The 15,194-nt window shown below is 41.1% G+C and overlaps 2 protein-coding genes across 4 annotated transcripts in view; one reads left to right on the top strand and one right to left on the bottom strand.

Annotated features, from left to right (window-relative positions):
- Positions 1-586: 586 nt before the first annotated feature.
- LOC115163694 (rho-related GTP-binding protein RhoG) lies at positions 587-4,653 on the bottom strand. The gene is made up of 2 exons (XM_029715782.1): positions 4,502-4,653; positions 587-3,416 (listed from the first exon to the last, which is right to left on the bottom strand). Exon 2 carries the CDS (start codon positions 3,388-3,390, stop codon positions 2,815-2,817), a length of 576 nt encoding a protein of 191 aa, XP_029571642.1. The 5' UTR covers positions 3,391-3,416; positions 4,502-4,653; the 3' UTR covers positions 587-2,814.
- Positions 4,654-6,659: 2,006 nt separating this feature from the next.
- stim1a (stromal interaction molecule 1a) overlaps positions 6,660-15,194 on the top strand; it is a 43,017-nt gene continuing 34,482 nt past the window's right edge. For all 3 annotated transcript variants that reach the window (XM_029715781.1, XM_029715780.1, XM_029715779.1), the window contains exons 1-3: positions 6,660-7,227; positions 7,764-7,887; positions 13,193-13,323. In XM_029715781.1, coding sequence (XP_029571641.1) covers positions 7,776-7,887; positions 13,193-13,323 — 243 coding nt within the window. In that variant the 5' untranslated portion in view covers positions 6,660-7,227; positions 7,764-7,775. The remainder of the gene's footprint in view (positions 7,228-7,763; positions 7,888-13,192; positions 13,324-15,194) is intronic.

Here is a 15,194-nt window from a genome sequence, read left to right as displayed (position 1 = left end):
CATATAAGGAAATCAGTCAATTGAAATAAATTCATTAGGCCCTAATCTATGGATTTCACATGACTGGGCAGGGGCGCAACAGTGGTTACACGTCGTCTACGGTTGTGAGGCCAGTTGGAAGTACTGCCAAATTCTCTAAAATGACATTGGAGGCGGCTTATGGTAGGGAAATGAACATTAAATTCTCTGGCAACGGCTCTGGTGGATATTTCTGCTGTCAGCATGGCAACTGCACACTCCCTCAACTTGAGACATCTGTGGCATTGTGTCGTGTGTTAAAAAAGGCACATTTTGGAGTGGCCTTTTACTGTCCCCAGCACAAGATGCACCTGTGTAATGATCATTCTGTTTAATCAGATCCTTGATATGCCACACCTGTCAAGTGGATAGATTATCTTGGCAAAGGAGAAATTCTCACTAACAGGGAAACAAATTTGTTCACAACATTTGAGAGAAATACGCTTTTTGTGCATATGGAACCTTTCTGGGATCTTTTATTTCAGTTCATGTTGCATTTATATTTTTGTTCAGTATATATTCATAGGCAGAGAGAGACATCTTAAAGGTAATAATAGCCTAATAGTGATTTATGTTGCGTAAACATTTAGCTTTATTAAACAATTATTGCAGAAATGTTGAGTTCCACCATTACATGCTTAGTGAGTCAGTCAGTCAGTCAGTGAGGTCCACAACCTAAATTAAGGAAGTTACAAATAAGTGTTCTTCCTCATTTGTAGAGAGAGAGATTGAGAGAGAGAGAGAGAGAGAGAGAGAGAGAGAGAGAGAGAGACTAGTAGATTGGGGTGTTGTATACAGTAACAATATATACTGTACTAAAACAGTAAGGAGATCTATCTGTATGTCCCTCTACTGTTCTCACACAAAGAAGTGTCTGTTATCCAGCACAGCACGCAGAGCAGAGGCCTTATTTCACTGTCAAATGAGTCCAGTGGCCTGAAGTATGGGAGAGGGCAGTGATGTTTGGGCATCATATGAAATAAATCTTTCACAACTCTGTAACAGCCAGCTGGATAATTTCACTTCCAAATCATTCTCAGGCAAATCAGGGACTTCATCGTTGTTCAGCACGCTGGTTCTATCACATCCCATGCCTCCCTTGGAAAGGTATTGGTATTCTTGAAGTATGAATTTAATTGTATGCATTGATCAATGGGTTTGTTTCTTTCAATTTGAGACACATTTATTTGCTGTTGCTTATGATAAGAATAAAGATATGTCACATTAATCTACACTACAGTTTGTACCCAATTTCCATCTCTCATTTATAACAGTAGATGTAATAATAATCATTTGGTGGGTGCTTATATTTGTCCTATTTCACACATGTAAAATGTTGTATTAATAAGCATGTGTGAATTGGAAATGTGTTTTTTGCATATCCCAACTCTCCCTGAGAAACCCTCGGAGAGTGGGGTCACGGCCAGGCCTTCTCAACATAGTTACACAACCTTAAAACAACCAGAACCCCAAAATAACAAAATAGACGGCAAGCTATGGACTTTCAGAGGGAAGTTACAACCAGGTTCCCTTTTTTGATCTCTCTCTCTCTCTCTCAAACACACACTGACTAATGACCGCAATAGGAAAATCAGCCTATGCATTTCTTATCAAAGACCTCTCTGCATTTCCTCTTTTGTGTCCAGTATTCAACATAATCAGACAGAGTAGACTAGCACTATCTTGGTGGCTTGATAGTCACACACAGCACACAAAAAACATGATGGTGTAGAAAAACCTTCTTCTATGTTAGCTTACAAAAAATGATGTTTTAAACCCACTATACAGTACATTGTAAAACAAATATAATGGGAGAATTGGTATGTAGCCCTTTCCTGCAGTCAAATGACATAGTGGCTTCATGGGAGGAATGATATAAATATTTTTCATAATTAGTAAACATTCTTTTTTTTAAAGTTGCCATTATTTTTAAAAAGCAGCCGAAAATCCAGTGTTTCTATGTCAAACGGTTTTGTTATATTCAGTCTTCTGTGATGTATATAACATGTAATATTGGGAAGCAAACTCAAAATGTAATACATTTCAACTCTATATCCGCCATGGTACAGGTGTCTTCTTTTGTTAAGCCCATAACCATACTGTATTTGTGAGGTCTATACTTATGTTTGAAAGTGGATTGGTTTAAGACTACCAAGAAACACTGTGTGATCCTGTTTTCGCCCACTGCAGTAAATTAAATTCCTGATATTATCTTTTTACACGTGCATTATTGAATTATTTTTGTAAAGGCCATACATGTCCAAATTTGACAATTATTCAAACACAGATAAATGAGAGAATGTATCTCCCATCAAGTCTCAGGTTTTGTAGCATGCATCTTGAGCCAATGCCTCAAAGATCCCCTTTTTTCTTAATGAAGTTTTGATATCTCAGTGTGTTATTGGCAGTACAACAAAAACATATTTCACGATAAAATCAATTCCAATGGTTTACACACATTAAATTAATTAATATTGTTCTATTGGATATGTATCTGTGATAGTATCTCTACTGCCTTTACAATAGCACACAGGGTTTCCTACTGCCTTTACAATAGCACACAGGGTTTCCTACTGCCTTTACAATAGCACACAGGGTTTCCTACTGCCTTTATAATAGCACACAGGGTTTCCTACTGCCTTTATAATAGCACACAGGGTTTCCTACTGCCTTTATAATAGCACACAGGGTTTCCTACTGCCTTTATAATAGCACACAGGGTTTCCTACTGCCTTTATAATAGCACACAGGGTTTCCTACTGCCTTTATAATAGCATACAGGGTTTCCTACTGCCTTTACAATAGCACACAAGGTTTCTTGGTGGCGACAGGTTGTGGGTTGAGAAAGGCTCGCACACCCTCAGCAAACACTTCTTTGATTCCATCTTGGTTGAGGGCAGAGCATTCGAGGTACTTGATGGCTTGGATCTGCCTGGCCAAGGCGGTGCCCTGCTGTTGGGTGATGGTTGTCTGGTTCTGATCCTTAAGCTTCTTCAACACCTCTGGGTCATTACGCAGGTCCTTCTTGGTGCCCACCAGCAGAATGGGTGTATTGGGACAGTGGTGGGTGACCTCTGGGTGCCACTTGTGCTTGATGTTCTCAAAGGAGGGGGGGCTGGCAATGGAGAAGCAGATGACAAACACGTTGGTCTGGGGGTAGGAGAGAGTGCGCAGGCGGTCGTACTCCTCCTGGCCTGCTGTGTCCCACAGGTTGAGGCTAATAGTCCTGCTGTCCACAGTCACCTGGGCGCTGTAGTTGTCAAACACAGTGGGGATGTACTCCTTGGGGAAGGCGTTGGTGGTGTAGGAGATAAGGAGGCAGGTCTTCCCCACTGCACCGTCTCCTACCACCACACACTTGATGCTCTGCATTCTGGCCCCTTCACTGTCTCAGACACCTGGACATGAGAAACACAGGGAGAAATGCACTTTATGCTACAATGTTCAGATGTACTTTACACCAAAAGAGACACTGGCTAGGGCCCAACAAATTTAAACTGTTGAAAAGTAAGGTTTGTGGTTTAAATTGCTCGTACATCACTTTCACACCCTAGATATCACAGTACAGTTTGACACTTTCTACTCATATCCGTCTTTGTTGATCTATTGTCTTTCATTTCGACTTGAAAATAATGTTTATCTCTGGGCCTACTTAATTTATAGTTACAGTACAGAAGGCCTATGTTCCCCATGAATTCAAGTGAGAAAACCGAAACTACAAAATATGGGTGGAGACTGGATAGTATGAAATACAAGCAGTAATTGTAATTCAGTGTGAGAGAGGAGAGCTGGACTCTTCCCACTACTCTCTGAGAATGTTGGAGAAAATGTGAATATAGCTCAACCCAGCCTACAGGGACCTGAGACTGGGAGCACTGAAATGTACTGCTCTGCACACTGACTGGGGATATTATATCAAATCCAATAAACCTTTGTATTCATATCACCACTGCCACATACCATTGGCCTATTCACTGAATATCTATGATAGGTGCATTTCACAGTGTAGGCCATCAACAAGGCCATAGTGTTCTGATCACATATTTTTCTAATATAATTCACCTAGATTATTAGGCTACAATTAAGAAAAGCGCTATGCGTAAATAGGGCATAATCGTACCCCTGAAATTAGAAAATATTTCAACATGAATTACAGTAAATGTTCTTCACCATCATCATTTCATAGAAAAAGAGCCAAATATAATCACTAGAGACAGTTATAACTTTGAGCGGGCTAAATGAAACACAAAATAACTGTCACAATAAGTATTACAATAGTGTATTTTAACACCGCTTGCCTATGGTAGGCCTTTAGTGTTTTGATATAGAATAGCGCCTTCTAAAATTATAACAGCAGTAGGCTACCTCACTTTATGTTGCGTCACTCAAGTGCTTCCATACGATTGTGTTCTCAGCCTACATATCTCTTATACAGTAGTAGCACATAAAACACATGCAAAGGTTAAAAACAAGTCAGACTCACCAAACATACTATCTTCAGTGGCAGGGTTTGTATGAACATATAGCCTACAATCTGTCCGAGAGCGTCAAAGCAGTCAAGCAAAGTGTTGCTGTAGTGGAGGAAGTGTGAGTGTTCGCTGAAGAGGAAGCCGCTCGAGCAATAATAGCACTGTGAGGAAGTTTGTCTTCTCGCCATGACAGCCTGAGCTATTGTTTTAAATAGACGTTGCTGGTAGAATATTAAACAGCATTTTTACATACAATTGTTACCCAATGAATTACCTTATTTGACATTCAAATGTACAGAATAGGAAAAACCACATAGACGTTAGAGGCCCAATGCAGTCAAAATTAGTTTTTTCTGTGTTTTTTATTATCTTTTACAACAGCTGATGAAACTAACACTGCAAACGTGTGATTTTTTTTAATCAGTGTTATTCCTGATGTAGTTCCTGGTTGAAAATACAATCTACACAGGACCTTCTAATCAGCAGGTTTTCATGGGTGGGGATTTCTACTTGAATGGTGACATCACCAGTCTGTAAATTGGTTAATAGACAAATAACAGAGAGTTCCGAACCTCTCTGCCAAAAACAGCTAGTTTTCAGTTTTCAGTTTTCAGACCACTCCCAGACGGTCCTAGCAAAAATCTTCCTTGAGAATTTTTTTGTTGCTAAAAAGCTCTTTTTTGTACATTTTTATGGTAAACTATTACAGTAAGGTGCTTAATTCTTACCCAGAAATTATTTTATATTGATATACATATGGTTGCATTGGGCCTTTAAACTGAGAATTCGAGGACGTCTCATTTATGATATATTATCAGATCAAGGTGTATCATACACCTTTATTATAAAAAGTTGGGATTTAGCATGATAATGCCTACTGGCTATCCCAGTTAGGCTCAGATTTGTTCTGATGGGGGCATTAAGACCATCAGAAGATGTACCCCCCCTTCTGATGGTATGCCTCCCCATAAAATCATGTCTCCCCTCCTGTTTTACTGTTAGCGTTGTGTAGCCCACAGCCTCAAGGTGGCATGCTTGTGCTTAGTTGTGAGGAACTGATGAGTCAATGAGCTCCACCGTTCGTATGTTGTAATAGCCTACATCCACACACCTTTAGGTGGAAGTATAATATCAGAATCAGATTGAAGGAGTGAACAGCATAGGCAGCAGTCTTCCAGCTATCGTTAAAACGACCTTCCTGTAGTCGTGACCTTGGATCCAATGCGCTGCTCATCATGACTGCTCTAACCATAGACTTAGATAGACATCGCATCATTGTATCTGTTCTTATATGGCGTCTTTGGGAGCACAGGCACTGCCATTGAGGGCGTATCCATTTTGAAGTAGTAAATGTTCTTATTTTACAACTTCTATGAGTTGGCAAACAAACTGAAAGGGTGCACACTGCCGTCTATAGTGTTTTGTTTGAACAAATATAAGGCCAAGGTTGGCGAAATACTGCCACCTGCAGTTATGGTTTCCTCACAAGTATCGTTCATTGGCTGATCCCTCCTGGTGACCTGGATGGAATAATGTGATCCTTCCTTATCTCATACGAAAGTCCCACCCACATGCTAAAATCAAGTTTTGGGCACTAGAGCTCTCTATCTATCTCTATGGCTCAAACACGTCCGAACTAATATGTGTTTGAAGCCAGCATGAGCAGCAGCTAGCAACATAAGGCCAATGCGATTTCCTTAAAAATAAAAAAAGTTACGTGTTGATATTGGTACAAATGTAGGATTCAATGGTCGGAATGAATTTCTTATATATTTATATATAAATATATATATAAATGTATATATATATATATATATATATATATATATATATATATATATATATATATATATATAGAGAGAGAGAGAGAGAGAGAGAAAACGTTTAAGTAGTACTGTGTGTGTATATATATATATATATATATATATATATATATATATATATACGTATAAATGTATATAATATATATAAATGTATATATATATATATATATATATATATACATATAAATGTATATATATATAAATATATATATATAAAATGTATTATGTGAATATATTTTTACCTTCATAATTCGTTTACACCATTTACAGGGCGGTACTCTTATTTTGAAGGATTACTAAAAACACGTGACAGGAAGTGATTCACTAATATTGCTTGATTCACAGGTGAGGCAACCCAGTCCAGAGAATTGAACGAGTCAGCTCCAAAGCCAGGAGTTTAAGCTTTTTTGAGTGTGAGGGGGGGGAACAAGCTGTAGCAGACATGTAGTTAGTGGATGACAACCGCTCTGTGTTTGAATCAATCATAAGTACTTTTTTCCTTACTCGAGTGTATTTTATCCAGTAAATTGACGTAAGAGGACGGATTCGCTCGCGTTCTGTCATTGTGTATAGCTCGTGTGCTATGATTAGCTGCTGACAATGATCTGAAGCGTGCTGTGCAAGTGCGTTGGTGAGCTAGCTGAAGACGCGGCCCTAACCATTACGTTACTTAGTTATATTTATCTTAGTGTCTGTGTTAGTCGACCATCTCGGCCTTGCCTTGGATTGCCATTAGCGGGCTAAACAGAGCGGAAAATCATTTGTCATATGCAGCTAGCCAACTAATTTAGCTCTTTATCCATGGAGTACAGAGGGGTTTCTCTTTGCAGTTTGGACCTACGGTTGATGACGTGCCTTTGATTCTACTGTAACCACGAGAGTTGTAATAAGAGCATCAAATGCAAAAGTCTTGAAAGGTAAATAACTACAATTGAATGCCTACCTAGAAAATCATGAAACGACTGACCCGATTATGATCGCTATTCAGGCCTGGCTGTCAAACTCACTTATGTTTTGGTAAGGTTGGTTAGCCAGCCATTTTTTTGCTGTTAACTATGATTCCTTGTGATCCATATCCAGCTAATATTGTCTTGTAATGGTTTTATTGAAATAGTTAAACATGTTAATTGTTTGCTAGTAGTATTGTGGTCATTTTGTTAGGGGCTGTAGGCAGATAGTACAGGCTCTGTGACTTCTATACTGAGTAACTAGCCAAGTTAATGTCCCAGATATGGGCTACCAACCCTCCTTGTCCGATGATAGATTGCTTGTAAAGTTTCCGATGTGCTCTCATTTGACACTTTTTAGCTAGTTCTTTTAGATTGTAATAATAATTGAAGTCATTGGTTTGAAATCTGAAGTTCAGTCATAGTTAAATCACTAGGCTAGTACAGTATCTAACGTTATACATGTGAGATGCCACTAAAACATTTCTTCTCCACCCTCTTCCTAGCAAACCTCCATTATGGATTTCAGCAAATTGTTGACCTTGTGGATTGTATGCTTATGCCTCCTGAGTGAAAGTTGGACGGTCCAAGCCAGCTCAGACCACCATCATATTGATAATGGTGTGTCAGGTATGTAAATATCATTGAGAAATGTCCAAACATTATGACACGCCTGCAAGTGTGTATTCATACAATACTCCATACACAAAGTGATCAAAATTGGTCACTTGTCAACTTTTGTTGCATTATCAGTGCACTAGAATCTCCTGTACCAGTTTTGTATTTAGAAATTGTGCCAGCTCTAAATGCAGCCATGCTGAGAATAGTTAGGGTATGCATTCTCCATTAAGCTCTGTCCTCGGGTGATCATGGCACAGTCACGTCAGGGAGTCGTGCATCTTGGTAGTGTTTTTTTTCTTGTCGATTTGACAAGTCAGTCAAAAATTTATTTTACTCATCGTCACTAGTTTTGCCACAGCATTCAATGTAATTCCAAGATGGAAATGTGTGAAACTATAAGTTTTTTCAACTAAACAAAGTGACACTGAAGATGTTTGGGACTTAGCAAAATGTAAGGAACATCATATAGGTGTCTAAGCCTCATGTCGGCTACAGTAGTATGCTCCACCTAGCCTATTCATTGTTAGTTTTAGACCAAACCAGTCTCTTCTTCTGTTCCATTTTGGGTGGGTATGTATAATAAAGTCATATCATATTTATACAGCTGTGGGTGAATTGGGTGCCTGCCCATAATTTTATCATCACTGTTTATACAGGGCTCCTATGATTGCACATGAACAGTGTTGATGTTGAACTTGTGGCATTTGTAGTTTATCATGTAGTGCTATGCTTCCTGTCCAAGGAGCCCTTAACTATTGTAGGCCTATTCCTAAAAAATGGAGACATTTAGAAATGTATAACAATAGCTTTGAAGACAACTCTCGGCCATGACTTTTGAAAGTTAGCCTATTCTATACCACTTACAGTAATTGTGCCTCTACTTGAGAGGTCTTTTGATTTGACGTCATGCAATGAGGCCAGACTGTGTAAAGGCTTCAGCTGAATTGGACAGGCCCAGTCATGGAGTGATACATGTTGGCTGTCAGTCACCCATCTCCAATAAAGATTGTATTTGTGGTAAAACATTGAAGACTGTTGTAGTGGTCTGCTGGACCTGTTGGTGGTGAGACATTCAGTGAACGTTGCCTAGCTACCCACATACATAATGTATAGGCTAATGTCTGTGCTCAGAAACAGTTTAACTCGCTTGTGGCATTTGTGTGATGAAGAGACTCAGGGCCTGGAGGATTGACTACTGCCTGCTACAGTAAGCCTGGTTGGGCATCCTGGAGTCAGGATGGAAACAGTGATTACACCGGTGGAGTGGAGTGGTGCAGAGGGCAAGTGTGTGTTCAGTCTTCTACAAGCGAATACACAGAGGGTTAGATAACTTAAACCTCTTTGAAAAGGTAGTCTAGTATGTAAATATTTAATATCCATCTTGTTTGCAAACCAAATGAGGAAGAGGGGGTGTGAGAGCTGCAGGTGATAAATGTCATTTAGTTTTTCAATATGGCCGTGTTTGCTGAAGAAGTACAGGGCTGCACTTCTGGAATGTAGACACTCTGGTATTTTCAAATGCACAAAAAACAGCCCAAAAAGTTACTTTTTAACCAGCACCACCACACCCTTGGGTTTTAGACTTAAACTTGTATCTAGTAGGCTAGCTGTGTTCAGCATACTGACTTGCGTGGGTTGATTTGGAGCCCCCAGCAAGATTTATGCTGTTAGATTGTTGAATTAAAGAACAGGTTGACCTGAAAAGGCTTTGTTATTTGGTTATCTGGAGCCATATTAGCCAGGAGGCTTTCATTTAGAGCTGCATTGTTATTGTCTAAGTAGTAGGCCTATTAGCTTCGGTTACTCTGTTTGCTAAAGGCTGTACGCTAGCACAAGATTGCTCAGATGAGGCTACTCATTGCACCTGAAATGGGGACCCATAGGGGTGTGACTTTAGAGTCAAGCTGCCGCTATAGATGTTTGAGATTCGGTGCCTTCCATTGCAGCTGTAGAGCCTAGTTATGGCAGAGGAAATACTGTTTTTGATCAGAAATGCTCCACCCCACTTTCTGCTGCAGTGCAGTGGCACATTTTTGTGCCATATGCTGCTGCCTGTATGTGTTGAAGAGAAGGCTTTACAGCCAAAGAATGTTAACATGTCTTAACAAGCAGCTATGGACAACCTGACAGAACATCAGTTGATGGATTAGCAGCTTGTTGTAGCCTACTTACACTTTTTGATTCATTTCTTTATTTTCTTGTTGGAGTTCCCAGTAGAGTGGGAGGGTGTGTAACTAAGTTGGCCGTTCCCTCCTGCACATAAAGGCTTCTTGAAGTCAGGAACAGTTTTACTCCAAAATTGAGCATTTATTTGAAAAATAGATTGTTATATACATCTATGGTTAAAATCAGGATTTGAGCTAAAACAAGGATGAAAAGGTAAAAGCATAACATGTTCTCTGTTCTTGCTTTCAGCTACTCTCACTGCCTCTCAGAACCACACACCTGTATTCAATCAACTTAAATGGGTGGGAGTGGCTACAATTATCTTATTCGCCAATCCTGACTCAACACATTTCTCACATATAATTACACACAACTGTAGCAGAATATACGTTTGACTGGTAGGATATGAAAAATGACTGCAAAACTGGGCGCTTTAACAAATAAACATGAACAGTCACACACACACAATGGGGAATGTATGAGTCTAGGTGAGGATGTGCCATCATCCTCACAGGGTGTCAGCTGTGGTGCTTGTTGATATGCCTGGGTATTATAGAATTGATTCCACAATGGCCACCTGTCATAGCCTCTGTGGCTGGCTTGCTCTAGATCTTGACCGGTCGGGGTATAGTGACTTTTGTGGATCCAAACAAGTTTAACAATTGACCCCTTTTCTGTAGTTGCCTACAGCTAGGCTGCTTGATAGAGTGCAATTCCACAGCTTCACTTTTCTGGCTTTGTTGCCATTTTCTGTTCAGCCCTTGCTGCCTTAATTAAGTCTTTGTCATAAATAAATCTGCAGCAGTATTCCATGCCAGAGAAGCTCCTGGCTGCCTTGCGCTGTGCTATGCTATGCTGACTCATGCCTGTAAGTTGCACTCTGCATGGGCCAATCGGGGTAGGTCTTGCCTAATGCCTAGTATTGTAATACTACGAGTTGCCTTGTGCAGCAAATGGGAGAGCAAGCTGGAAATAAACACACACATGCACACTTGTGTGCTTCCTCATGATAGATTGCACTACACAGGAATAAACCTGATATCACGTTTCTTAGTGTGAGAACTGAAGACATTGTACTAATCTAGGCCATGCCCTATATTTCATTTCTGTTTTGGGCTGGTTTCTGGGCAGGATAACCCACAGTCATACAAGCAGGAATATTTAGCAGACTCTTTGTTTTGGGCTGGTTTCTGGGCAGGATAACCCACAGTCATACAAGCAGGAATATTTTGCGGACTCTTAGCTTTGCTCTATCTGGTCAGCTTTTTCCCATTTAGGGACTATGCTATGAATTCTTTCAGCCATTTTGCATGCTTTTTTTTTTTTTATTCTTTTTTTACCCTGCTGTTTCATCATGTAGACTACATTGCAAAGAGATAAAGGTACATTCTTTTGACCTGAGATTGTGAACTTGAAACTTAGAACATTGATGCTTTCTGAAATGACACTTGGCTACACTGAAAATCTCTGTGGCTTAGAGGCAGCCTTGGTCATGCTCCTGCACACAGCCCAGAATGTCTGCAGACAGCAGCTCAGGCCAAACAAGGCTTTCCTGTGACTTGAAGCAAGGCCTTATCTGTGATCTGCTGAGGGGTTTTAATCCCCCCGGAGAGGGGGGAAGACTGCAGGCCAGGCAGGCTTAGATGCAACACAACAATTTCAGAACCATGACGACACCCAGAGATACTCCCAGCATGTAACACGATTTTATACAACTTTCAAACAACTAAGTTGTTTTTGGTGACAGGGTTTCTGTGTTATGCTCTACAAGTTTTCCACTAGAACCAGCTCAAATAACACTGTTATTTGTCTATTAGATGTTCAATGTTTCTTTTGAAAAAGAATTTAAAAGGAATAGGCCTTGTGTCACCATATTAAAACAAGAGTTCAGTTCATGTAACAGGGTTGACCTTTAATGAGGGACGGACTTAATCACTATTCACATGACATAAAGTTATTTCTGAAGATTATTATTTATCAAAGCAAGAACATAGCTTGGGCTTTACAATGAGGGTTAAAACTTGAAGATATGTTGGGGTTAAGTGCGTAAAAATCTTTCTCGTAGTCGGGAAAACATGACGAGGGACATTTTTTACACTTTCACAAGTCATGTATAGAATCAATTTTTTATAGAATTTTTCTATATTAAAGGACACTTAATTTAATAGGCCTACTAGTAGGCTAGGGAAAGGAAAATGACGTCAGCCTAGTAATGAATCATGATTTGTATGTTTTGCCCTGGTCATTGACTTCCCTCACTAGACCTCTACTTCCTTACACACGTGTTGCACTGGGATTGATGACATATCAACACCCTTGTCACATTGAGTGTAGGAAACACTCAGGTTACACTGTTGAAAAGAAAGCCAACTCCTACCCTCCCCACCATTCTCCAATGTAACCATACAGCTGGACACAGCCTGGTTATAAATAGCCTCTTGCTAGGTTTAGTTAACGCTCAGCTAAATTTAGCATCCCTATGGTTTTCTGCTGTGAGCAGCAAAGCTCCAGGTTACTATGGGGATTTGAACAAATGGCTCTGGATGGTTTCAAGGTGGACAGAGTTTTGGCTGTTGGCCTACCCATAAGCTGCGGTGTGTTACAGGTCGATAGCCACTAGTCCTACTGTATGATGTAGGGTTGGGCTCTATCCAGATGTTCATATCTTCAAACCGTTCCTGTACCATACCGGGGAAATGGTATTACCGACAGTACACATGTCGCACTGCTTATTTCCCCCCAAAAATACCTATGTATTTTTGTTTTCACACACACAACTAATTTAGGCAGCAGGGATCTTGATCCAGGAGGGTTGATTGTCTCTGCTGTAACCAAGAAACTTGATGTGGATGCTAGGGCTTAGCTAGCAAGTTAGCAAACCAAATGCATAGCTGGAGCCCTAAGTTGGAGATTATTTATTTGGTACATCTTGGATAGTTAACTTGCAGTTATAAGCAGTGGCGTAGCTTTAGGGCACCCCAAACTGTCATACCATCGGTCTTTCAAAATACCCTGTTATACGGTTTATCGCCCTAGCCTAGTATGATGGAGAAAATATCAGGTGTTGTTGAGAGCCCTGTACAACTGCTATCACTTCAAACTTCAGTACGAGCTCTGACTCGGGTTGAACTTGTCTCTTCTCCTTCAGAACTCTGTCGCATCGACGAGCCTCGGTGCCACGATGAGAATACCATCCTCAGTTTCGAGGCGATCCGCAGTATCCACAAGCAGATGGATGATGATGCTAATGGCAATGTGGACGTGTCAGAGACGGATGGGGTGAGTAATACTACCAGGTTCCCTACTCAATGTGTTGTCAGACTGACAGGGTGAGTAATACTACCAGGTTCCCTACTCAATGTGTTGTCAGACTGACAGGGTGAGTAATACTACCAGGTTCCCTACTCAATGTGTTGTCAGGCTGACGGGGTGAGTAATACTACCAGGTTCCCTACTCAATGTGTTGTCAGGCTGACGGGGTGAGTAATACTACCAGGTTCCCTACTCAATGTGTTGTCAGGCTGACGGGGTGAGTAATACTACCAGGTTCCCTACTCAATGTGTTGTCAGACTGACAGGGTGAGTAATACTACCAGGTTCCCTACTCAATGTGTTGTCAGACTGACTGGGTGAGTAATACTACCAGGTTCCCTACTCAATGTGTTGTCAGGCTGACGGGGTGAGTAATACTACCAGGTTCCCTACTCAATGTGTTGTCAGACTGACTGGGTGAGTAATACTACCAGGTTCCCTACTCAATGTGTTGTCAGACTGACAGGGTGAGTAATACTACCAGGTTCCCTACTCAATGTGTTGCCAGACTGACGGGGTGAGTAATACTACCAGGTTCCCTACTCAATGTGTTGTCAGACTGACTGGGTGAGTAATACTACCAGGTTCCCTACTCAATGTGTTGTCAGACTGACTGGGTGAGTAATACTACCAGGTTCCCTACTCAATGTGTTGCCAGACTGACGGGGTGAGTAATACTACCAGGTTCCCTACTCAATGTGTTGTCAGACTGACGGGGTGAGTAATACTACCAGGTTCCCTACTCAATGTGTTGTCAGACTGACAGGGTGAGTAATACTACCAGGTTCCCTACTCAATGTGTTGTCAGACTGACAGGGTGAGTAATACTACCAGGTTCCCTACTCAATGTGTTGTCAGACTGACAGGGTGAGTAATACTACCAGGTTCCCTACTCAATGTGTTGTCAGGCTGACGGGGTGAGTAATACTACCAGGTTCCCTACTCAATGTGTTGTCAGACTGACGGGGTGAGTAATACTACCAGGTTCCCTACTCAATGTGTTGTCAGACTGACGGGGTGAGTAATACTACCAGGTTCCCTACTCAATGTGTTGTCAGACTGACAGGGTGAGTAATACTACCAGGTTCCCTACTCAATGTGTTGTCAGACTGACAGGGTGAGTAATACTACCAGGTTCCCTACTCAATGTGTTGTCAGACTGACAGGGTGAGTAATACTACCAGGTTCCCTACTCAATGTGTTGTCAGACTGACGGGGTGAGTAATACTACCAGGTTCCCTACTCAATGTGTTCTCAGACTGACAGGGTGAGTAATACTACCAGGTTCCCTACTCAATGTGTTCTCAGACTGACAGGGTGAGTAATACTACCAGGTTCCCTACTCAATGTGTTGTCAGACTGACAGGGTGAGTAATACTACCAGGTTCCCTACTCAATGTGTTGTCAGACTGACTGGGTGAGTAATACTACCAGGTTCCCTACTCAATGTGTTGTCAGACTGACAGGGTGAGTAATACTACCAGGTTCCCTACTCAATGTGTTGTCAGACTGACGGGGTGAGTAATACTACCAGGTTCCCTACTCAATGTGTTGTCAGACTGACAGGGTGAGTAATACTACCAGGTTCCCTACTCAATGTGTTGTCAGGCTGACGGGGTGAGTAATACTACCAGGTTCCCTACTCAATGTGTTGTCAGACTGACAGGGTGAGTAATACTACCAGGTTCCCTACTCAATGTGTTGTCAGACTGACAGGGTGAGTAATACTACCAGGTTCCCTACTCAATGTGTTGTCAGACTGACAGGGTGAGTAATACTACCAGGTTCCCTACTCAATGTGTTGTCAGGCTGACGGGGTGAGTAATACTACCAGGTTC

Source organism: Salmo trutta, chromosome 26 (assembly GCF_901001165.1).
Source record: "Salmo trutta chromosome 26, fSalTru1.1, whole genome shotgun sequence".
In the NCBI taxonomy this organism is placed as follows: domain Eukaryota; kingdom Metazoa; phylum Chordata; class Actinopteri; order Salmoniformes; family Salmonidae; genus Salmo; species Salmo trutta.
This window is presented reverse-complemented; position numbering and strand designations above follow the sequence as displayed.

Excerpts from the sequence above, each read along its gene's own strand:
- LOC115163694 (XM_029715782.1), bottom strand. The coding sequence starts at position 3,390 with ATGCAGAGCATCAAGTGTGTGGTGGTAGGAGACGGTGCAGTGGGGAAG.